This window comes from Lactuca saligna, chromosome 5 (genome assembly GCF_052625555.1).
Source record: "Lactuca saligna cultivar CGN05327 chromosome 5, ASM5262555v1, whole genome shotgun sequence".
NCBI classification, from domain to species: Eukaryota; Viridiplantae; Streptophyta; class Magnoliopsida; order Asterales; family Asteraceae; genus Lactuca; species Lactuca saligna.
The window spans coordinates 158,368,276-158,395,775 of NC_136421.1; the positions used below are offsets into that span (position 1 = coordinate 158,368,276).

The window sequence follows — 27,500 nt, forward strand, 5'->3', positions numbered from 1 at the left end:
TGCAAAAATGACTTTGATACCAATTGTTGGGTTTTATTTAAAAATCAATTTCTAAAAACACTAAAAAATGAAAACAAAAGCTTTAACATCTTGAATAAATGTAAAACTATTTTATCCAACCAAGGATCATATTGCATGTAAGAAAAGATTAAAACAACCATAAGAAAAAAGTAACAACCTTTATAGACTATAATACTCTTGGTATGTTAAAAGTTCATAGAGTGATGTCAAGAATTCAAGGAATGAATCATCTATATATATCCACAAACAACTACCAAGTTGTCTTGGATTCTAGTCCTTTTGTAATAAAAGAACCTCCTAAGAAATTAAGACAAAAAAACATGTTTGTCTTAAAAGAGAGTATTCCAAGTATTAAGTGCTTCTACTTTTTCTTAACCACTTAAGACATCAAGAGGGGAAGAAGGAGCATGAAATCATATTTCATCAAGTAGGAAATGAATGAGATGCCAGCCTCTTAAATACTTTAAGATAAGTCTTTACCCATTAATTTTTTTAACTTTAAGACACTATATATCCAATGATTAAAGGCTATGGAATACGAACTATTGCCGTTACATTAAATAAAACTAGCAAGGCATGCCTCGTACTCTTTATGCTATCGGCTTTTAGAAAGGGAAAGAAGAAGAAAAGTTGTATGCGTCTTTTCTATAAAAATAAATCTTAAAAACCTTCTAAAAGGCTTATAATTTCCATGCCTTATCGGCCATTCCATGCTTATGATTATAAGGAATGCATGCTTCCAAAACATATGAAGCTTAATATTATAAACATTAAGGACAAAGAGTTAGTCCTAAGACTAGCTTATATTTTTACCATGCAAAAAGGTGATAAAGAAAGACTTATCTGCATGACTTGTCCCACACATTCCATTGTCTCACTAATGCTCTGGTATACCGGGGAAACTAGAAGATGTAATATTTATATGTGAATATAAAATTAAGGCCACCACCTCCGGCCTCCTCTGCCACTTCCACCACTACCGCCACCTCCTCCACCACCACCACCACCTCTGCCACTGCCACCTTTCTTTCTCTCTCTCTCTCTCTCTCTATATATATATATATATATATATATATATATATATAAGTTTCACTATATAATTTTTCACGTATCATTATGGGTATGATACTATTTACTTATGTTTTTATGTTGAGGATATTTTCATTGCTGCTTCTTTAGCCTTACTTAAACGAGTCATTTTTCGACTCAGATTGGAGTACCCTATGTCCGATTTAGGATATATTTCTTTCTTCCTGTGTATTGTTGCTACTAGAATCTCTTAAAGTTTGTTTCTCTATAGCTCTCTCAATTCTCCTTTGCTAGAGTGATCTGTCATCATGTCAATATAGAAATAGTTAAACCATCTAACACCCATACGGACATTAAGCCTAAGCTCTTATATGAAGGCTAGTAGATCTCTGATATAACCCTATATTACAGCCTTACCGAGTGTTTTCAACTTGTAACCTTTAGATGCCCTAATATTTCTTATGTGGTTCAACAGGTATACATCTACATCGATGACCCTCGTGAATCTTACTTTCTTGCTCTAACATGAATCTTTCGCTAACTTCAAGGAACTCTTGATTGCTTAGTTTCTTACAACGATGTTAACTGGATTTCTTTCCCTTGAACATGATTCTCCACTTATATATTTTGTGTTTAACTTCTCTACCCCCATATCTCGTGCGCGTTAGAACTCCAAAATCTTATTTAGCGATCTAGTTATGAAGTCGGATACCATGGGTTGGCCAATATGAATAATAATTTTGCCTGGATTTGAAATCTTCGTCTCAAATTATGTTGTTATTTGTCACGTGTTAAAAAAAATTGTGATAATGTGAGTGTCATGTATTTGGCTTCAATTTTATACACTTCCTAAGCACCAAAAATGTAGAAATCGGTTTATAACTTTTAGGGAACGTGTTGCTATTGGTCAAGCTCTGTTACATGTGACATCTGCTCATCAATCTTTATGTATGTGTGTGTGTCTATATATATATATATATATATATATATATATATATATATATATAAGGATTGTCTACACAGTTATTAATAGATTTATATATATATATATATATATATATATATATATATATATATATATAAGGATTATCTACACAGTTATTAATAGATTTTTGGGACAATTTAAACATCTATTTCCTCATGCTCCAACTAAAGGGTACGTTGAATACTCTATATTATAGTTTATTCCTTTGTTCACATTGTAGTGTCATTTATGTAGCACTTTTATATATTTCAGCCCCCAATGATGCTCTACTCCGAATAACCTAAGAAACTTCTATATACCTAAAGAAAGGATTTAGTATCTTTTTTATCATTATTTTTTTTATTGAGAGGATGGTCCACATATCTTATTCATCTTCATCTACCACCAATTCAATTATTCAATGACTATTTAATAATTTACTCCCATACAAGTACTATGCAAACTTAAATTACAATCAACACGAAACTTATGTAATGGTGGATATTAATTATAATCTAAATATCAATAAAAAATTCACACATTTATAGATATCTAGTTACAATTATGTAAAACATACTTCATTTGTGGATTATATATTTTACATCAAATAAAGATGATATATTCTAAATAATACCTTCATTTCCTGCCAAGATCATGTACTTATCTTTTCTCGTGAGATTCGTACATTGAAACCCTAATGTTTCTGCAATCTGTCTCTGAACCTGATTAGCAATATCAATACTTGATTTCCAACAAGTATTTTCACTTGTCCACTTCTCAAGAATCATGACATCGTAAATCCCAATTGGATTTAGAAGAAAGAACAAAGGGTCAAAAAATTTGAAACCACTTGCAGTTGTCCCATAAAACATACTGACTTTAGCATCTAAAGCAACGGGGACGATTTCATTACTCTTTTCAGAAAACAAAGGGCTAAATCGAAGTACATAAGGTTCCCTACAAGTAGTACCTTCAGGGCAAACCACAAGGTCACCTTGGTTAAGTAACATCTCCATCATTTTTGAGTCTTTTTCTTTGTTCCTACTCAAATGATAAGTCTTTAATGGTGCCAAGAATTCTGATAATCGGCTCAAGCTATATGTAACGACTGTTATAGGCTTCATTATTGCCATGGATATATAGATTGGATCAAGTAATGTTTTATGATTACAAACATATAATGTACCTTTTTTCTTGCCTTTGTTCTTGCTTGGATCTTTCCTAGTTTTGTCAAAGTAGTTTGTATGGTTTGAAATGATATATAATCTCCCTCTCATCCCTGTGTATGACAAGATAGGGATAGACATATTGTATGGAAAAGATATCCCAATTATGATCCTCAAAATAGTGAACAAGAATCCAAATGGAACCCACATGATTATTGCTAATGTTGTGAGATATGTCGGCATGAGTGTGATCCTTCCATCATGAAAAATCAATGGTTTTGGGTACTTGTCTCTCGGGAGAGCTCTCCATCTCCTCTTATCTGCTTCGCATACCATGTAGATGTCCTAAATGGAAAAAAAAAACATACGGTTTTTAAAAGATGATCAAACATACAAAAAAAATATATTATATTCACTTTTTATTAATGAAATAATATTTTATAAGATCTCAATGAAGTGAGACCCCCACTTCATTAGCAATAACATCTACATTGATCAAATAGGGATAAAATCATGTATTATTTCAGTATATGTATTCATGAAGATACATAACTAATATGTTATTATTATCATCAAAATTTAGGTGTCAAATATAATATACATAGATGAAGAAAGGTATGTATCTGATTGGTCATCCTTGTCATAAAAAAAGTGGTTAGTGCATATTAATATTATAAAAAAGTGTGCTATCCAACTAGAACTATTAGTAATTTGATCAAGAAAAATTAAATATTCTTCTATATTTTTTCCTATTTATCCTCTTACTCATATATCATTAAGACATATGGATACCATTAATTATCTCTCTCTTAACATTGTATCTTGATTTTGACACTTGTATTGAGAGGAAGATATTTAATTTCTCTTTAATCAAATATATTTAGAGGTTATCTTAAAGCCCACTGTCTCATTTTATTAAACAGATTACAATAATGTGAAAATTAAACATAATCTACACCTTAATTATTTAAAATTTGAACTCTCCAAACCCATAATTAAAACGTTTGTTGCACTAAAAACTAAGTTATTTTAAACATTTTAGTAAGTATGTATTAATTTTTTGATTTTGTGTATCTATTATTTCAATCTAAACCCTGCATAATTCTAAAATTCAACTCCAAACATATTTTTTGGATGAAATTCCATAAATGGTCCTTATAGCTTATCAAAAGTCACAAACTCATTCTTTGCTAATTATTTTTTACAAACATGGCCTATGTAGTTTCCAAAATTTGTATGAATGATAAAACCATTAGTTTTCATTCGGTTAATATGAGGGCAATTTGGTCTCTTCGGGTAGCAGAGACTAATTTTATGACCATGGGTAAGCCATAGGGACTATATTTGTAATTCTTTATATTTTATGTTTATGAGTTATGGCTTTTCCACCCATTTAATTTTAAAAATGTTATTTTCACTCCTTCACTTTGAACTTTAAAAAATGTTATTTTCACCCATTTATTTTTCAAGACTTTCGTATTTATCCTCCATAATATATATAATTTGGTTTTTCTTAATTGTTAGCCTTCTTTTACATGATTATTTTTATATATATGTCGGTATAAATTCAAGTTGGTTAACATTTCAAAATAAATTTAGAACTTTTGTTCGTTAATTTTGTTTTTTTTTAAACTTATTTTTTTTATGCACGTGACACTTTAAATTTGAGTTTGTCTACATTTCGATGTAATTTCTTTAATGTTTTGTTTTAATTTTATTTACGTTTCCTGTATATGAGTGTAACACTTAATTCAGGTAATGATTCATTTATGCTTTCGGTCTAATTAAATCTAAAATCATGGATTTTTAAGATGAGCCTGAAGTGAGGTAGGGACCTCACGACGTGATCACTGATGTAGAATCGTTTATTCATCCTTTTGGGTCATGACATGACGTGTATGTAGTCACGACATGACGGTTTATCGTGGTTAACCGTACTTTCCATGTTTTGTGCCTTATTTAAGGGAAATGAGCGGTTAGGGTTTGCACGCCCTCAATCTCAATCACCTCCCTGTTTACCATAAATGAATCTAGCCTCCCTTATTAATCTTCTGAGATCTTTTGGTGGGTTTAGCTCTTTATTGAAGAAAAATACGCCTTTGGTGTATTGTTTCAACAAGAAAGCTACATTCTCACAATCTTGTGTTGTTTTTGGACCCTTGTAAGTCTCCAAGACCTTGCCTTTATTATTTAAGCATGCTAGATCTACATTTTAACCCACTTTTCTCCATGTTTAGGTTGAGTTGAATGTGTGGAATCCATAAAGTTATCAATTTTATGGATCATAAAGTCCTTTGATAAGCATAAGTCTCAAATCTGAAGTTAGATGGTGGTTCAGACTCCATGCATGAGATTTTGGTGCATGCTAGTTGATAGACTAGGAATCCCTCAAAAATTGTAGGATAGAGTTGCCTGATTTTGTGATGCGTTATAGCCTAGGAGATTACTTTTGAATGCCTTGCTATGGTTGAAACTAAGAATGCTAATTGCTTTCTGTATACTTTATACGTGTACATAATTACGATTTGATATCCTTATAATGCCTGATTGAACCTTACTTCCTGCTCCATGTCTGGCTGTAGATTTGGGGTAGAATCTTTTATTCGAATGTCTATCGAATCTGGGTTATGTACAATTGGTATACACGGACCCATTAGCAAGATTGGAAAGACTTCTTGCATAGCGAAGTTATGGTTGATTAGGAACCTAGGGTTTGCACATATGGGTTTAGATGTGGCTCCTTAAGCAAATAGGTGTATGTGTGTGTGGCTTCTTTGAGAGCAGAGTGTTTTAGCCTAGTTTTGACCTTTTTCCTTGTGTACTTTAGTATGGTGTTTACCTGAGGTTCAGGCTCTAGGTTTCCAGAGAGTCAGAGTACCAGCAATGATGAGATTCGTATGATCATTGCCATAGAGGTGGTCGTGGCATTCAGGCAGGAAATCCTAGTGGTATTTAGGTCTATCAAGACCGCAATGATCGAGTTACTTGACGAGCGCTATGTTGCCATCATAAAGTTTGTTATTGTCGTAGCCACCGCTACTGTTTCGCCACGAGACCATACAGGGGTGATTTGATGCAATACCGAGAGTTCAACTATAACACCCAGATTCTTAAAGAAAAATTGTTGGGAATCATTCCCCTTTCTAAGGTTACACACAGCATATTGGAGGAACCAACACGTCGTGTCTAGATTTGAAGAAACGCGGCTTTCATTAAGGCCAACATAGCGTGTTATGCCTTTATGCGGCGTGTTGGCGATTGGTGAAGAAAACCCTAATTTTTAGGGTGTTGCACCCTATATAAAGACCTTAAGTCCTCATGGTTGGCCTCCTTACTAGCCTCCATTGTCACTAAAACCTTCAAATCGACCTTTAAGTCTCTTGGTGGTGTTCTTGAGATAGTAAGAGGTTCTTGGTGCTCATTTTTGGTCTTTGTGAAGGAAGAGGAGATTTTGAAGTTTCTTTTCTTGGTGAAAAGGCTTTGGATCCAGAATCATCATCTTGTGGAAATCTTTCTAAGGTATCAAGTTTGCATCTTGTCTTATATATGATTAGATCTCTTCATATTGTGTTTTGTAGTGCTTTTGATCCCTTTTTGGGTTGATGAGAGAGTGAAGTCATTTAAGGCCTTGTTATTCCAGATCTAAGTTTGTATTGGACTCCTTAAGCATAAAGGTGAGAGCTTTATGAGATAATTGGTTACATGCTTACATTAAATAACTTATTAAGTCACTTTTAAGCTTAAGAGCTTCATTTAGACATGCATGAATGTAAAGTTGGCAACTTTACATGGTTCTCCAGCTCAAGGAAGTCAGATCTATGTTTTGGGGCCATGTCTTTATATATTAAGTTCTTATTGGTTAATCCCTTGCACTATTAAGCCTTATGGATGAGTTTTGAACTTTTTTGGGTGGTCCCAATGGATAAAGTTGGAAACTTTATCCTTCTGGACCATATAAGGGGCTAGATCTGAGCTTTGGAACTCTTGGTATCGAAGAAAACAACATAATGTGTCAAGCTGTTGAATCTCGAGCGGACACGATGTGTTCAAGGGGCAACATGGTGTGTGGCCAGGATTTTTCCCGAGTGTCTGGATGCTGGCGGAACACGATGTGTCCGAAAGGCAACACGACGTGTTTGGTCAAAATGGGTTGTTGACAACAACTTTGACCAGAAGTTTGATCAGGGTTGACCATGGGATATTTTGGTCCATGTTTGGGCCTCAGTCTTGGGCCAAGCTAGATAAGCGGTAAATTGATCTCTTAACCTAAGTATGGATTGAAGGATATAGTTTTGATTCAAACAGTTAATTGGGTGTTATTTGATATTGATAGTTCATATGATTTGCGGTCCCGCTGTTAGGGGTTATCAGTGTGATTCAGAAGTGCGAGGTGAGTCTCCTCATTATTCTATAGGTCGAAGGCACCAATGCTGACCCTATTGGTTTATGTATTATAAGAAGACCAGGGAGTGGCCCTCGGCATTTATAGGAAAGACCCGGAGGTGGATCCTAACATATCTATATGAAAGACCAGAGTTTGGACTCTAGCAATTAAGTAGATAAGTAATTGTAGATTATATGATAGTTGTCTTTGTGATGCTTTCATGGAAGACTAGGTGGTGGCTCCTAGCACTTGTATGTAAAACACAAGGTTTTGGTCCCCGGCTTGGCAAAGAAAGACCATGATATGGCTTGTGGAATAATGGCAAGAGTATGGTTGACACATAGCACTTTCTATTGCTTATTTGATATGTATAAATTATATGTTATGTATGGTATATGGTATTCGGGGAACTCACTAAGCTTTATGCTTACAGTTGTTGTTTATGGTTTCAGGTACTTACGGTTTGAAAAGGAAAGATACGGCTTGATCGCAGCGCATACACCTATATTTCCTGCAACTTTGAGATTTTAGGATTGTACTCTGATAGTTGTTTTGATTATACAATATCTTTAAAGATTTGTCTAAATGATAAATGGGTGTTTTGATTGTTTTAAAAATGAAATTTTTACTCTCATATTTTGGAATGATACAACAACAATATGAAACCTCCGAAGTTTGACGGGGTCAAGGACCTGAATGAGGCTATAAGGTGGATTTCAAATGTTGAGGAATGATTTTACACTTCTCTTGGGAGTAAAAGACTAGTGGAAGTTTATCACTATTGGCAAGTCACATGAAGAACGGGTCGTAGTGACATGGGATCGATATGTTAAGATATTTTATGATGAGTATGTTCCTTTGGTGGAGAGAGAGAGAGAGAGAGAGAGAGAGGTTGGCCCAAAAGTAGCTTTTACTCAAGCAGATGATAAAGACAATGACTAAGATCACCGTGATGTTCCATGAGAGGGTCATGTTCTTCCCTGAGTACTCATCCTCTAACCAGGCACGGTTGACCCGATATTTGAGCATGCTGAAGAGGTATATCAAAGAGTTCATGACGAACTCCTAGTACCAGAAATTAGCTAAGCTACAATCTAATGTTAGGAGGAGGGAGATCAAGTTGAAGTTGTATGTGAGAGAGACAGAAGTGGATACACAAAGAAGGGATAGGAAGCTAGTCCATTCGCAGCTATCGGCTAAGCGGGTCAAACCCGTTGATTCGAGATCATGAGGGAACCTGCCGGGCAAGGATGGTATGCTACTTGTGTGGTAAGAAGGGGCATAATGCGAAGGATTACCTGGAGGGTTTACGAGGCTATTTCAGCTACAATCACGCGGGCCATGTGAAGGCCGAATGTCCACTACTTGCACCAAGGCTAGTCCAGACCCCTGCTCCTATGACCCTGCACATCATAGATAGTTGTCAGGGGAAGGTTGAGGCCTCGAAGGCCCACGATCGATCTTTTCAGTTGACTGTAGAGGAGGCAAAAACCACACCGGATGTTGTTGGTATCTGTTTATTTACTTTTTTTGTTGAGTTATTTGATGTATATTGTGACAACCCGAAATGTTCTATCATGTACAGTCAAACACTTCATTGAAAGTCAAACTCATTCCTGCTATCATTTAGCACAATTTAGAGTCTGTTTGAGCATTTTGAGCCTAATACATTTAAGGAATAAGTGTTAGGAAGTACCTACTAGAACCACAGTGTAGCAAATCAGACCATAACCCACTCAAAATGAGTTCACGGACACAAGACCATGATTTTATGATCGTAAAATCATGTGGCCGTAAACTCAAGAGTATATATATATATATATATATATATATATATATATATATATATATATATATATATATATATATATATATATATATATATGGTCCTTGGCCATTTTTTTCATTCTTTCCTTCCCTTGGCTGATTTTACTTCAAATCCTCTCAACTATCATCCCGATGTTCACCTTAGATCTTCAAAACTAGTAAGTATTCTTCCTTGACTTGTTGATACACCTCTTAATCTAGCATCCTCTCATGATTTCATCCATGAAAATCATGTTTTCATAGATCATCAAGTTTCACCAAGAACACACACTAGTGTTCTTGGCCAAAACCGACCATTTCAAGCTCCTATATCATAAGCACTCTTGTTCTAACTTGTTATGTACTAGGTTAAACATGTTTAACTCTTAGAAACATCAAAAATCAAGGTTTGGAAGAGAGTTTAAGGCCAAGGATCTCCCAAGGCCGTAAACTCCCTATAAGGGTGCATTGATGCCCTAATTTCCTTCCTTATGCTTAGAACTTGGATTACAACCCTCCACCAATGAACTAGGGACATTAAACTTCGAGTTGGTATATAATACCATGAGTTTATGGTTGTAAACTCATGGAGGAATGTTCCTTTGGCCATAAACTCATGTTAAGGTCAATTCTTGGACCTTAAACTCATATAGACCCTTGTTTAACCTTGGAACACTTGAGACTCCATACCTTTAAGCCTCTATATATTACCCTTTAGAGAGTTTACGGCCAGGAGTAAACTCCCCTGGGCCGTAAACTCCATTGAGTGTGGTCCTTGGGCCACAAACTCAAATGCAATGACTTACACTCCTTAGATGAAACCCTATGACCTTCTAACACTCTAACCAAAGTGTTTTCCACGTTATACTTGTCTAATTAGTGTTATAATCACTAATTTTATACATATATATATATATATATATATGTGTGTGTGTGTGTGTGTATGTGTGTGTGTGTGTATTTACATGTTATTAGGATCATTGTGTGTGTTCAGGTCTTCACTTGACACCTAGCATTGGTCCGACACTTCCTTACGATCCACTCACTAAAGGTGAGTTCATACCCCTTAATTAACCTTTTAAATGTTTTTAAATGCTTTTATGGGGGGAATACAAGTTGAATCATGATAGTTATTATATCAATCACATGTGATTAATAACTATCAAACTATGGATTTACTACACTTTTAGCTGTATTGCTAAGCATACTACTTCAAAATGATTTCTCAAAACGTTTTACATGTTAAACTCTTTATCAAACTGTCTTACATATTATATCTTTCTTTTCAAACTCTGTTATAGTTATGTTTCAAACAAGGGATTTCTTATACTTTTAAACTGTTCTTATCAAACAAACTGCTTTTAAATCGTTTTATAAACTGACATCAAGTCATCCATTCTTAATTATTAAACCGTTCAAAGTTTTTACAAAATTTCTTTTATACTTTTATATTGTCAAATGCATGCCTATATATGTATAGTTATATAAGTAATGTTTAAAGGACTTAGGACTGCTAGCTCACTTTAATTCCTTTTCCTTTTTTGGATGTGGCCTTATGGTATCGGTTATTTGTCCGAATGGCATCTAAATATTAGTTATATATTAGGTATACATATATAGACATAAAAGTTTTATCATTCAATTCATTACCTTTGGGTAGCAAAGGCATACTTTCGGTTATACACGTACATTACTAGTAACTATAATTGGTATAGTTAGGAGATATTATTTACTATTCCTAGTACAATGAATCACACTAAGAGTCAGTTCATACATAAGTCTATAGATACACTACTCTAGTACATACTATACAAAAAGACACTAATACATACTATATGAAGAGACACTAGTACATACTATACGAATAGACACTAATACATACTATACGAAGAGACACTAGTACATACTATACGAAGAGACACTGGTACATTCTATATGAAGAGACACTAGTACATACTATACGAAGAGACACTAATACATACTATACGAAGAGACACTAGTACATACTATATGAAGAGACACTACTACATACTATATGAAGTTATACTTCTACATACTCATGGGCTGACCATCCTACACTTGGCTGCTAACAACAGAAGGTGTGCTCATCTTCGGATGTTCTCGTTTGTACTGTTCGGTGAGTTACCACACCGTGTTTATCCTATACAAATGGATACATTCATAAGGATTATACTATTTTCCTTATTACCTCTACTTTGTGACACATTCACATAAGCGATAATGTAGGATATATTTTGATATAAATATATTATTTTCCTTATCACCTTTATTTTGTGATACATTCACATAAATGATGAGGTAGACTATATTTTTATAATAATAGTTATACAGGGGAAAAATCATCATTTTTATAATGATACATACTTTCAAAGCAGTCGGGTCTTGGTAGAAGATTACTTTTTATACTAGTAGGAAATATGGGATTTTCTAGGATTTTCATACTTATACAAACTTTTCCCCAAAACAATTACAAGTTTTTCATTACAAGTTTTTACAAATCAATGACACTAAAATACTCGATTTCAAAATAACTTGTATTCTCAGGTTACCAATAGAGAGGTACGATGACCAGGTATTGAGAAGACGGAGCAGTCAAGACTCGTCTTTTATTTTGATTATTCATTATGTTGTCTTATTCTATGAAAGAACACACTTGTATTTAAAATTATACTATTGATGCAATGGACGATGTTATTGCTTGTTTACTACTTTGCATTGTAGTGATACTTTACACCACGTCCTCTACCCCAGAACGTTTTCCGACGTTCTTGGTTTTGTGGTATGACATATATGCTTATGTTATGCTCTTCTTAGGTACTTTCCTTGTGATTTCTATACCCGTTTTAGTTTTTTTTACTAGGGTGAAAGTCAGTATTTTGTGTCAACATCCTTTTCTAAATATTTTATTATTGTTCATGAGGCCTTGGATCAACCCTTGAGGGTCGTTATAGTTGCTGATCACACCGTTTCGGCTTTTGAGGTATATTAGGATTATGTATTAGAGATTTTTGGTGTCTGATTCCCTATTTTGATCATATCCTTATTACGATGGGGAATGTTTTCATGATTGCTAGTATGGATTGGTTAATCCAGTTTGGATCAATGATTGGCTGTGAAAAACAGTTGGTGATGGTCTGTGACCCAATTGGAGGAGTTCTGAATATTTATGGTGAGGGTACCAGGGTCGGTTCTGCTTTTCTATTTCTCCCCAAGGCAAGACAGTATCTTCATCATGCGTGTATGCTGTATCTAGCTTGCGTTGTTGATTTTCAACTTAAGGGAAAGAAGTTAGTTTCTTATGTTCTGATTGGGAGGGAATTTCCTAATGTTTTCGCTGAGGATTTGCCTGGTGTGCCTCCTAAGAGGCAGGTAGAGTTCCAGATCGACTTGATCCCTGGTTCTGCCCCGATTACCAAGGTGTCACATCGCCTTACGTCGCCCAAGATGCAGGAGTTGCCCTCTTAGTTTCAAGAACTCTTGGACAAGGATTTCATTTGACGGAGTAGCTTGTCTTGGGGAGCAACGATTCTTTTTGTTAAGAAGAAGGATGGTTTGCACTAGATATGAATTGATAATCAAAAGCTAAACAAGTTAACATTAAAGAACCAGAACCTCCTGCCACAGACTATTGACCTTTTTGATGAGTTGCATAGAGTATCATGGCTTTACAAGATTGACTTGAGATTTGGTTATCACCAGATGAGGGTTCATGAGGATGAAATTCTGAATGCGACCTTCCGAACTCGTTATGTGCATTATGAATTATTGGTGATTCCTTTCGGGATCACCAACACATTGGAATCGTTCATGCACATCATGAACCAAGTGTGTAGGCCTATCTTGGATAGATTGATGCATATTTAATCAATGATATCTTGGTCTATTCTATGACCAAGGAACAACATGACAAGCACCTTTGTGAGATTCGTGGAGTGCTTCAGCCAGAGATGTTATATGCCAAGTTCTCCAAGTGTGAGTTCTGGTTACATGAGGTTTAGTTTCTGGGGAACCTTGTCAACCAGAATGGTATTTTGGTTTATCTGGCCAAGATCGAGGTGGTTATGTGGTGCGAAGTTTTGAAGACTCCATCTGAGATTCGAAGTTTCCTTGAGTTGGTAGGTTACTACAGGATATTCATTTGTGACTTCTACAAGATTGTAGTCCCTCTCACTAGGTTGATGAGGAAAGACATCAGTTTCCTTTGGGGGCCTAGGCAGCAGGCGAAATTCGAGACTCTACATCAGTAGATTTGTGAGCTGCTAGTACTTACCCTCCCTGAGGGAGTTGAGGACTTTGTAGTGTATTGTGATGCATTGATACTGGGTATGGGTGTCATTTCGATACATAAGGGCACATGATCACTTATGTTTTGAGGTAGTTGAAGCCTCATGAGACAAATTACCCTACTCATATTCTGGAGTTGGGGTTGTGGTTTTTGACCTCAATATTTGATGCCACTACCTGTATGTGGTCAGGTGTACCATCTATACAGACCATAAGAGTCTTAGATATCTAATGGATCAACCCAATATGAATATAGGACAACGGAGATGGGTTGGTTGTAATGAAAGATTACGAACATGAGATTTTGTACCATCCCTATAAGGCCAATGTGGTGGCTGATGCTCTGAGTCACAGGACGATTAGTGTCCCAATTCAAGAGCTATGTTTGAGGATGACAGTTCTGACTCTGTTTTTAGAGATGATTAGAGCTTTGAGGATGGAGGTCGTCAATGAGAAGAATCGGAAGAGTGAGCAGGTGGTTGGTTAGGTATCCATTTTTTTATTATGATAGTTAGGGGTCGTTGATACTGCATGACAGGATTTGGGTGCCTTACTCTTGTGGGACCAGACAAATTTTGATGGATGAGGCATAAAATAGAAATTTTCTATCCATCCGGTGCAATAAAGATGTATCATGACCTGAGACATAGTTACTGGTGGCCATTTATGAAGCGATTTATAGCTTGGTTTGTGGAGTGGTGCATGACCTACCGGAAGGTCAAGGCTGAATATCAGTTCCCTCACAAAAAAATTGTAGTCATTAGAGGTCCCATTATTGAAATAGGAGTAGACTGTCTTCGATTTCATTACAAAATTACCAAAGACTACAAAAGGATTTGGTGTTATATGGGTGATTGTCGATCGATTGACCAAGAATGCACACTTTCTGGCTATCTGGGAAGCTCCTCGACTGAGAAATTGGACGACATCTATGTCCTAGAGGTTGTTGCTCTCTATGGTATCCCTATTTGGATTGTTTTAGACCGAGATATTCGTTTCACGTCCTGATTTTAGAAGAGGTTCCACAAAGAGTTGATACCCAGTTGCATTTTAGCACTACGTATCATCCACAGACAGACGGGAAGAGCAAGCAGACCATTCAGACACTTAAGGATATATTGAGGGCATGTATCATTTATTTCGGTGGGCGTTGGGACTCATACCTTCCCTTGGCTAAGTTTTCATAGAACAACAGTCAGCATGTCAGCATCCGTATGCCTCCCTTCTAGCTTATCTATGGGAGGAAGTGTCATACCCTAATTTTTTAGGGAGAGGTTGGTCAGAGGGTCATAGGGAGCACGAAGATATTACTCAAGACAATAGAGCTTATTCTGCAGGTTAGGCAGATATTACATATAACCTATAGTCTACACAAGATCTACGCTTATCAATGTCGATCTGAATTGGAATTTCAAGTCGGGTATATTGTACTCTTAAAGGTGTCACCTTGGAATGGCGTTACTTGGTTCAGCAAGCAAGGAATGCAGCCCCAAGTTTATTGGTCCACTCCAAGTTATGGCTAGAGTGGGCAGGATAACCCACCGTTTGGATCTACCAGAGGAGCTCATTCAAATTCACATCACTTTTCATGTTTCCCAGTTGCGGAAATGTGTGGCCGATGAGTCCGTTGTTGTCACATTAGGTGATATTTATGTTGATGATCACCTGAATTATATTGAGTGACCGATGACGATTCTCGATAGGAAGATGAAGGCCTTGCGCAACAAGGCGGTACCCTTCGTCAAGGTGCAGTGGAAACACTAAAAGGGCTCTAAATGAATGTAGGAGCCCGAGGCTAAGATGCATGTGCGCTATTCGGATCTGCTTCCAGTTGAGGATTTCAAGGGCGAAATCTAATTCTAGTATGGGAGAGTTGTAACACCTAATTTAGGTAATGATTCATTTATACTTTTGGTCTAAATAAAGTGTAAAATGATGGATTTTTAAGATGATCACGAAGTGAGGGAGGAAGTCTCACAATGTAATCATATATGTATAATGGCATATTCATCCTTGTGGGTCACGACATGACGTGTATGTAGTCATAACATGATGGTTGTCTAGGGTTAACCTAATTTCCATGTTTTGCACCCTATTTAAGGGAATTGAAGGGCTAGGGTTTGTTCACCCTTAACGCTCATCATCTCCATCTATGCCCTAAACGAATCTAGCCTCCATTATTGATCTTGAGAGTTCTTTTGGTGGTTTTAGCACTTTGTTTAAGAAGAAGATCCCTTTGGTGCATTGTTTTAGCAAACAATCCTCCTTCTCATAATCTTGTGTTGCTTCTAGACCCTTGTAAGTCCCCAAGTCCTTACCTTTCTCATTTAAGCATGTTAGATCTAGGTTTTAACCCACTTTTCTCCATGTTTGGGTTGATTTGAATACATGGAATCCAAAAAGTTAGCAACGTTATGCATCATTAGGGTCCTTTGATAAGAACAAGTCTCATACTTGAAGTTTAATGGTGGATTGGATTCCATGCATGAGATTTTGGTGATTTTCTTCCCATTTTGACCTAAGTTTGTGCTATAGACTTGCATTGGACATGCATGACTGAAAAGCATCGATCTTTGTGATATATTAGGATTTAGGAAGGTTTTTAGAAAGTTAGAAGGAGTAGCTTAACAGATTAAGACCTAAATCTATTAAGTTGTGGGAACCCAGTTTTCACGACATGGCATTTAATTCATCACGATGTGATGATTGGGAATTGGCCCAACTATTTTGCCATGGAGTGCCCATGATGTGATCTATGGGTGGTCACGACGTGGACACCTGCTAAGGTTGACTTTGACTGTAGAATTTTTTCCATGGTTGACTTTTGGGACTACTTATTTGCCATGGAGTGCCCACGATGTGATCTATGTGTGTTAGCTGCTATCCGCGATGTGAGTCTTCTCACTATATTATCTGTGTGGTAGTGTATGATTACTGACCAGTTGGGTCTTAATTATTGATTGTTGTTATATATGCAACTAAGTTGTTGATAGCTCCTACACAACTGCGAGTCTATGGGACTACTGATAGTCCCTAGGCTTGCGGATAACCCATAAAATATACTAGTTAATCCACAGGGAATGTTGTTAGCTCATTGGGATTGCTGAAAATCCCCAGGGTTGTTGATAAACTATAGTTGTTTATTATGATGTGTTGTATGTAATATTGTGGGAAACGCACTAAGCTTTGTGTTTACACTTATGTATTAAATTTGTTTCAGGTACTTCAGACGATCGTGGAAAGACAAATGCTTGACTGTACACTTCGGCTTGCATATATTATGATTCCCGCATTTTGATACTCTGATTTGGGATAATTGTATTTGATTCACTTGGGATTTTACGACTTATTTTTTATAATACTTGATGTTTTCTTTATATTAAAAATAAAAAAATTGTTGTAAAAATTTGGATGTTACAATGACTAGAGTTATAGATAATAATGACCATATTTTAACTTTAAAAATTTTATTATATTCGAGTTTGTATATATTTCGACGTAAGATTTTTAACATTTTTGTGTTTAATTTATATATGTTTCGTATGTATAAGTTGCATCACATATAATAACTTCCGTTCGTTAACTTAAAAATAATTAATTTTTATGTGTTTATTTTTATGCGTTTATTTTTATGCATGTGTCGGTATAAATTCAAGGCGATGAACGTTTTAACGTATTTGACGTAATTTTAGAACCTTCATTCATTAATTTTTTTTTATAAAAACTTGTTTTTTTTTATGTATGTGTCAATATAAATTTAAGTTGGTCTATGGTTCAACATCGAAAACATATAAAAAATTACGTCGAAAACATAAAAAATTTATTTCGAACCATAGAAGAACTCGTATTTAGATTGACACGTACATAAAAAAGCAAGTAAGTTTATTGTAAACTAATGAATGAATCCCAACATTACTGCCTTGAATTATACCAAGACATACATAAAAATAAACCCTTAAAAATTTAATGTTTTTAAGTTAACGAATGAATGTTATTATATGCGACACGACTAAAACATATGAAACTAAACACAAAATCATAGAAAAAAAATAAATTAAAATATAAACAAACTCAAACGTAATATCTTTCTTTTAAGTTAATCAAAAAAATTTATTATTGGTGACACGAATCATACGTAAGAAACAAACATAAAATTAAGCACAAATTTTTTAAAAAATTACGTCGAAACGTATACAAACTTGAATTTAAACAAACACTCGTATAAAAAACAATTTTATCTTTAAAAAAATATGAATGAATGAAGATTATTATATGTAATGCGTCTTATACGTACGAAACGTATATAAAATGAAACACAAAAACGTAAAATAAGTTACGCTGAAACATAGATAAACTCGAATATAATACATTTTTTTAAGTTGATGAACAAAAGTTATTACATGTAATCCATTCATTTGTAGGAAATGTACATAAAATTAACGACGAAACGTTGACAAGTTCGAATTTAAATGTGACGTGCATAAAAAAACAAATAAGTTTTCTTTTAAAAAAAATAATGAACGAAAATTCTAAATTTACGTTGAAACGTTTGAATTTATACGACACATATGTAAAAATACATACGTAAAACAATTAGGTTAATGAACGAAAGTTATTACAGAAAATCAAATTATATATACTAGCAGGAATAAACACGGAAGTTTAAAAAATGAAGCCGTGAATATAACATTTTATAAAGTTCAAAATGAAAGAGTTAAAGTGATACTTTAAAAATTAATGGGGTGAAAACCCAAAAACATATAAACAAAAATATAAAAAATTACATAAATGGTCATTACAGTTTACCCATTGTCATTAACTCAAAATTTTGATATTGGAAAAAACTAAATTACCCTCTAAACTAACTGATAAAAACTAATGGTTTGGGCGAAAAGACCATTCGTAAAAGTTTTGAATATCACAAAAGCCATGATCATCAAAATAATTAATAATAATTAGAAAGGTTATCCCCGTTACGCATGTGCCAGAAACTTTCAATATTGTTTCCGAATTGATAAATATAATAGACGTACAAAGTGCAAGGATGAAAGCTCGGAGTTTGCCTCAGACCCTTTTTTTCATGTTTTTATGAAAAAATATAAAAGTTTTGACTGCAAGGATCAGAAGTTTCAAAACAGTTAAAGAATTAATGGGGGTACGAATTAGCAAATTTTTAGAAATTATATCAAAGTTGTCAAACCGTTAAAGTTTTCTGACCAAACTATATCCAGTTTAATGTTCGTAAGCTTCATATCTTTAATATATATATATATATATATATATATATATATATATATATATATATATATATATATATATATATATATATATATATATTAGGTTTGTAACTTCTGATAAACCAAGGGGTTTTAATATTCTTTATTTAGTATTAGTATTATAAATAAGCACTGGCCTCAAGTGAGTTTTTTAGAAATGGGCTCGAAAACTGCTGCTTAAGAATAAATACTTAACATGTCTAAAGGCCCTAAACTGCCAAACAGCTTGGCGTTTATGGACATGAATGTGAACAAGTTGGGTTTTATGGGCCACAAGTGAGTTTATGTGTCCTCTTTTATATATATATATATATATATATATATATATATATATATATATATAAAGCTACAATATCGGTACAAAGAGGGCCAATGATCTAGCGGTATGGAATGATCATCTCATATGAGAGGTCTGGAGTTCAAGTCTCGATGGAGACATAGGTAGTTATTTAGGAGTAGATTAGTTAGTTTGCCGATTCAAAAAAAAAAAAAAAAAAAAAAAAAAAAACAATATCGGTACAAAAAGTTTTGGAAATTGGATCGGTTTTAAAACATCTTTGGCTTAGAAACCGGATCATATTAAAACCAGTTCTTCCTAATTTGTTGCATTGATGATAACAACGATAATTTTATATTGATAATTGATAATTTTTCCCAGCTAATTTATATATTCTAAAATTTAAATTGATTGTGTCTATCCCAATGAATTAGTGCTATGTTTTTGAAGCCTCAACATACAAAGATTGGTGATTAGTTCTTCTACGTTTTCCCTTTTTCTATTTTGATTTGTATCGGTAGTATGTTTTTCGATTTTTCCCCCAATTATCATTGCTTCCCTGGGTATTGTTTTTTGATTTTGAACCTTCTGAATTTAATATATGTTTTAACTGAAATATTGATGAACATTAGAAAGAGATTACAACGTAAATATACTGCCTTGAATTAATTAAATCAAGGCATTTTAGTTTTTGGCAATTGTTTCTTCAATTTCTTATCTTTATTTCGCGTATCATTTTCATTACTAATATTTAGTGAAGTATTGAACCTCTAACTTATCAGGATTAAATTTTTTGTGATTAATGTTTTAATATATGTGAGATCGTTGAAGATTCTGAAAGTATGCATATCATGTGCTCGATGAAATGTCTAACATCTTGTGTATTTTCTTTCTCTTAGTTTCTTCTATAAATGGTTTTTGATGATTCGCAATTTCACCTTTTTTTTCTCATTAATATCGATGGGCCTAAAATTTCAAGATTTTTTTTTGTTTCTTTAGAGTGTTTAGTTGATTTGACTTCACAACTTCTTTACCGTGTATATGTTTTTTGTTTGAGGTTTGGTTTATGTCTATTGGTTTTTTTAGTTTTGTATTTCTTTTAATTCAACTGAAGAACAGATGAAATCCTCTTGAACTTTCAAAACCAAATTCATATCCTATGAGCTACTTGTTGTAGGTATGTAAAGGATTTGGTGTTATGTGAATGTGTTGTTAACTAATATATTCTTATTTTTCTATGTATTTTAGAGTTCATCAGGGCTCTTTTTGATTTGGTAGATTTGTGTGTACAGGAGACAAAAGTGGTGGTGGCAAAAATAATGAAATAAACAAAATTACCAAGGTGCATATGGAGTTGATTATGAGGTTCGGGAAAAAAATTTCCCAAAAAAAAATGGAAAATGATAATTCTTTTTCAGTGAAAATTCCGAAAAAAAAGACGCTCGCTAATGTTTATTTGAAGAAACTGAATAAGCACACCATCACAAAGGCATTGAGTTTCAGATTCCAAGTTGATAATGGAGTTTTTTGCACATTCAACGCAAACATAATTCCAACCATATAATTGTCTAACTCTCATATTAATTATGAAGTTGAGAATAGTTATTCGATTTGATTTAGTTGTTCTTTTATTTCAAATGACATAAAATAAGTTGATATTTTATTATATTATAGGAAATTGCACCTGATCACATGTGAATGGATCTTAATAATGGTTAAGCCATCCATGTCTTCCTTTTTATGGAGTTTATAAAATATATGAATTAGAAATAGAATGTTGGTTTCTTTTTCATTTTAACTACAGTGGTTATGAGCTGGAGATGAAGGCTGAAGCTAAAGATTCTGAAGATGAAGGAGGAGGCATTTTAACTACAGTTGTATATTTTTGATGATACAAATTCTTTAAGAATATTCAAAACCATTCCGCAAGAATACTTTATTTTGTAACAATATTATTGTTGTATTCTGATAGAATTGTAGTTAACTATTTGTATGTTTAATGTGCAGTTGTTACAAGTGTATCACTATAAAATACTTGGCAATGAATTTCTGATAGAAATGACTTGAAGAATGGCTTGAAGACCTGATGGGAAAGGCTTGAAGAATGAATTAAAAAATGATCATACTCATTTTTTAAGAATGTTGTTATTTTTTAAGAATTATACTTGCTATTCTTTCAGAATTTTGGCTATTATTCAATGAATCACAATCATACAATGTAATTATTTGGTTTTTTATTAGATTAACAATCGATTTTATGTATTCTTTCAGAATGTATTTACTAGTTTATGGTTGACATTTTATCATTCTGACAGAATAAAATCAAAAAATATGTTTACTAGTTTATGACTAACATTCTATCATTCTGATATAATAAAATAGGATTTTTAATTTTGAATTAACTTAAAATATTTGGATTTTAAAAAATAAAGGAATTAATTATCCCTAAAAATATGAAAATTTCTTTTTTCAATATAGCTTAATTGACTAAAATGCACTAATGCTGAAATTTGTGTGATTATATGGTACATGCTATCCTATTCTACTATGATAGACCCTCAGATCATGACCTTTGATTATATTCCACCTAATGGTCCAGATCTGTGAATTCTGGCATACAATAGTTACTAAAAACAAAATAACCTAACCCTATATATTTTCAACGAACAATTATATTTTCAAGTTTTCTAGCTTATTTTTTATCGAAAAAAAAAATCTAAATTCATAAGTTTTTATCTTCTTCCATTGATATCAAATAGGTTATCATTATTTTTTTTATTTTTAAGATTCATATTGTGAATCTACAAAGATTCACAATACGAACTTGCACTGTGACTCTAATATAGATTCATAATGTGAATTCAAATAGATCAAAAAAGTAAAAAAAAAAAAAAAATATCGAATTTGATATAATTGGAAAGATGATAAAAAGTTATGATTTTTTTTTTGATAAAAAATATGCTTTATAGTTGAGAAAATGTTGGTTCCTAGGTTATAAGGTTTAAAATGGTTTTTTGGTGAAATCAATCATATATATATATATATATATATATATATATATATATATATATATATATATATATATATATATATATATATATATATATATATATATATATATATATATATATATATATTCGTTTATAACCCGTGAGAACCACAAACCAACATTTTAAATAAGTTATTAGTTAAAAGATATTTTTTTAGTTATATATAATTATAATCATTGATTTTAATAAATACGTGAAATTATATCACATTATAATCTATATTAAATTTATTTTAATTCGTATTGTAATGTTATTAATATAAAGCAATTAAAGTGACAAATCTAAATTTTAAATTTAATAGGTACAAAGTGACATGCCATTAATTAAGAAGATTGATAGGGCAACACATGACAAATAATAATAATAATAATAATAATAATAATAATAATAATAAACCTATTCTTTTACTTATATATATATATATATATATATATATATATATATATATATATATATATATATATATATATATATATATTCCGGAGATCACTTTTTTTAAACTGAGGACTCGTGAGGACACGTTAAATTTTTTTTTTTTAAATCTAAAAAATATAAATCATAAAATCGTGCATAATATTGTATCTGGGGGAAATAAATTTGGAAACAGAACTTTGAATTATTAAAATTGAATTATGGATCATAAAAATGATCAATGTTTCAATTTTAATGATACAATTTTTTTTTTCAATTTTTTTTTCTCTACGATGTAGTTATATTCTCGATTTTATGATTTGTATTTTTTTTAGATTTTTTTTTCAATTTTTTAAGGTGTTATCACGAGTCATCACTTAAAAAGAATCGTTACCCGATCATGTTTCTCTCTCTCTCTCTCTCTCTCTCTCTCTATATATATATATATATATATATATATATATATATATATATATATATATATATATATATATATATATAAGGTTAGGTTCATGTGAGATGACCTAATTTTGTGAGACAGTGAGATGCAATCCTAGCCACTCATTTATTAGATAAAACAAAAATATTTTTAAAATAATAAATAATTGATAATTTTCGAAATTTTTTTTTCCAATTTTATTTTGGGAATATATATTTTTCAAAAAAAAATAAAAAAAATACCAAAAAAAATTAAAAAACTAATACAAAAAAATTATTTTTTTACTTATTTTATTAGAATATTCTACATATCTGGCAAATTTAGTAAAATATTCTAAACACTCTAAAAATCATATTAGAATATGTACAGTGTAATATTGTATTAGAATATTTCACGAATATAAAAAAAAACCGGTAATTTTTTTTTATTTTTTTAGTTAAGTAAAGTTCCGAAAATAATAATTAAAAAAAGAATTTTTTGGATATTTACTTTTATTTTGTATTTTAAGATTAATTTTAGATTTGGTTTCACGGTCTCACAAAATTACCATAATATCAAATTAACCTGAATATATATATATATATATATATATATATATATATATATATATATATATATATATATATATATATATATATATATATATATATATATATATATAGGGTTAGGTTTATGTGAGATGGCTTAATTTTGTGAGACCGTATGACGCATTTTTTTATTTTTTTAAATTTTTTTTTAATTAATTCAAGTTTCGAAAATAATATTTAAAAAAAGATTTTTTTGATTTTTCCATTTATTTTGCATTTTAAAATTATTTTTAGAATATGTACAGTGTAATATTCTATTTAGAATATTTTACGTATTTTTCAAAAAAAATAAATAAAAAAGTTTTTATTTATTTTTAGTTAATTCAAGTTCCGAAAATAATATTTAAAAAAAGAATTTTTAGATTTTTCCATTTATTTTGCATTTGAAAATTATTTTTTAGAATATGTCAGTGTAATATTCTATTTAGAATATTTCACGTATTTTAAAAAACAAAAACGGAATTTTTTTTATTTTTATTTTTATTTTATTTTATTTTTATTTTTTTTAGTGAATTCAAGTTCCGAAAATAATATTTAAAAAAAGAATTTTTGGATTTTTCCATTTATTTTGCATTTTAAAATTATTTTTAGATTTGGTATCTTGGTCACATAAAATTAGAATGGTTTCAAATGAACCTGAACCTATATATATATATATATATATATATATATATATATATATATATATATATATATATATATATATATATATATATATATATATATATATATATATATATATATATATATATAATCTAAGTTAAATAGACAACTGAAATATGTCCAATAAACTAAGAACTTTATTTCTAGATTGTTTTTTCAAAAGAAAAAAGTAAAAAAACAAACGACATCAATTATGTAAAGATGCACCGACTAAGCAATTAGGTCGAACAAAAAAAATCAAAGTAAACGAGAAAAGATATGCATATGCATACCGGCTAAATTACTTTTAACTTTATTTTTTATTTTTACTTAAGTGCGCATTTTCGTATAACCACCATTTGCGTTGTTTTTCTTATTTGAACATAAATCATGCATAAAATAAGTTCTTAAGCTTTTATATATATATATATATATATATATATATATATATATATATATATATATATATATATATATATATATATATATATATATATGCCTTATATATTTTTTTTTAGCTATATGTGTCTAAGATGGGGTTGCTTTATATAACATAAGGCCTAATAGAAATGGAAAGGCCATACATTTATCCACAATACTGATTGTTTAGGAAATCAGTATAGGATTTAAATAAGATAACAGTTGGAAATAATTAGGTGTTTAATGTAGTACGAGTGATGATATTGAGTGGAGTTGATTCATCATATGCTTCGGTATAAAGAATTTAGTTATTAATAAAATTAAATAAATATTTAATACGTTCTCGTTGTTAAAAGGAAATTTGAATATTTTTTTTAATGTGATGTGAAAACCGATTGAAGTATATGGAGTTCAACCGATTGTTGGTGCTCTAAAAATCTCATATCATCGATTAGATAAAAGGACTAATGAGAGAGAGAGAGAGAGAGAGAGAGAGAGATTTCATACCGTGCAATGAGAGAAAATATGATGATCATGAATTTTGTTGGAGCACCTTAAACCAATGAGATTACTATCACATTTTCTCTCTCCAAACACATCGTTTATCAATAAATTTGATCTTATTGATGACACCTCCTTCATCAATCCCACAAAATACCCACAAACTACTTTTAAATCTCTCCCAAGAACAAGATCAACACTCAAATAATCCTTCAAAAATACTTCAACCATAACCATAGGCAATTCACTCAAGCCCACCTTTCTTCCACACCTCATCACTTCCTGAAACCCTTCAAACCATAAATCCTCCAAAAAGAATTTTGGCAAAACGGTTCTTCCAATCGAAAACTTGTCCTTTTTTATCCCAAAGAAGCATATAAACACCATAATCTTTAACCCTATATCCTTGCTAAGCAAACAAACCAAAGGGTAAAATAAGAACAACACTAAACCTCTCAAGACACCACCACCTTCAAATGCCACAAGCATGAAGTAAGGAAAGAGTGAAGTTGACCTTAATACCACTCCTTCCACATCAAACACAAGAGTTGTTTTTAGTAGTTCTTCTGATGTGTGCTTCTCGGCCATGGTTTCATATTTCAAATACTTTAGGCTCCTGTTCTTCCTTTGATGACTGTGTGGGTAACTTAGTGATTTTAATAGAAATTTAAACAACAACAATAGGTAGTGTGACATTTTTCTATCCATCTTTTAATGGTTATTGTTAGTACATGTATCATTTACATAACACATATTTATACGAGAAACAAAAAGTTATGCCTATCACTTGTATGACATGCACAAAAGATAATATTCGAGCTAAATCATTATGAATGTGCACTTGCATGTTACCCTACACATAAGTGTCAAATCAAAACCACTAATTATTAGAATTAAAAAGTTAAACACCTCTTGTCATACAGTTTGGACATTAAATTATTAATATACATGAATTGAGAGGTAAATGAAGTTGTTAACATATCAAAGTCTATGTTTGACAATTGATTATAGAAACAAATCATTTAAATGGACAAATGTGTCATTTTAAACCACTTATTTATTTATTTGACAAAAGAGTTTTATTGGGAGATGGATCAAGTAGGATTTTATGAAGTATGAACCAGATAAGATCCAAAGCAATAAATGTCAATCGATATGCAAACATGCTTCTAGATGTAAATTTTTGTGTTTCTTGTTGTAAATATGCCTTTTGATATGATTTTTTGAACGAAAAATCTAACATAATCATAAACTAATCTAAACAATAAATGATTGTGTCAATCGATACTCAACCATGTCAATAGACACAATTTTTTGTGTTTCTTGTTATCAATATCATCTTTTGATATGATTTTTGAACGACTAATCTAACATACTACTAAACTACTCATTAATTTACTTATGTCTTAGAAGAGATTTGAACACTCGACCTCAAAGAGTGATGATATTATTAGGCTAGAAGCCATTTGGTATCTTTTTTTATTAGATCGAACAATTTTGTCTGATTTGAGTAGATCTCAATTAAACAACAAAGACATTGTTCACCAAAAGTAAATGAAAGTGTTGCTTCATAAAATTCCAGACAAACTTGTTGGTTAATTTTTAGAGCAAATTATACGAATAGTCTATGTAGTTTTGGATAATCTACATGTTTGGTCCCTAAGGTTTTATTAAATTATTTATATATTTATTTATTTATTTTTAAATTCAGAAGGTCTCTAGAATGTATTTTGTTACACATCTTATCCCTACCAAATGTCAAATGACTACTTTACTGTTAATAATTTCTTATTTAATTTTTGATTAATTATTTATCATTCTTATTTAAATAAAGAAATAAAAAAAATCCCCCTCCAATCCATTATTTTTTTTATCCCCATCGACCCTCTCATTTATGTTCTCACCTTCCCTAAACCCTTACATCAGTTTTCCGATGACTACTGCTACTTTCTGACGAACGACCCCAACGTAACGATGACTATGTACCTCCGCCTCTCTGACCGCTTTCAACACCAAAAAAAAAAAACAACTGAAGACTCAATTTTGTATTAAGATTTGAGTCACAGGTTCAATGGGGTTTGATTTCTTGTTTGAATAGATTGATTATTTTATTTTAATGGATTGATTTAGGATTTGCTTTATGAATAGATTGATTATTTTATTTTAATGGATTGATTTAGGATTTGCTTTATGATTTGAATATCTGGTTCTGAATTGCTTGT

General features: G+C 31.8%; 1 protein-coding gene across 1 annotated transcript; it reads right to left on the reverse strand.

Moving 5' to 3' along the window:
* Positions 1-2,637: 2,637 nt before the first annotated feature.
* On the reverse strand, positions 2,638-25,986 carry LOC145047462 (putative glycerol-3-phosphate acyltransferase 3). Its single transcript, XM_078995733.1, has 2 exons — positions 25,285-25,986; positions 2,638-3,525 (listed from the first exon to the last, which is right to left on the reverse strand). Exons 1-2 carry the CDS (start codon positions 25,984-25,986, stop codon positions 2,638-2,640), a joined length of 1,590 nt encoding a protein of 529 aa, XP_078851859.1.
* Positions 25,987-27,500: the final 1,514 nt, after the last annotated feature.

Coding starts and splice junctions, on each gene's coding strand:
- LOC145047462 (XM_078995733.1), bottom strand. CDS start 25,986: ATGGATAGAAAAATGTCACACTACCTATTGTTGTTGTTTAAATTTCTA. Junction 3,526..25,284: donor ATATTTTCTCTCATTGCACG/GTATGAAATCTC, acceptor TTTTCCATTTAG/GACATCTACATGGTATGCGA.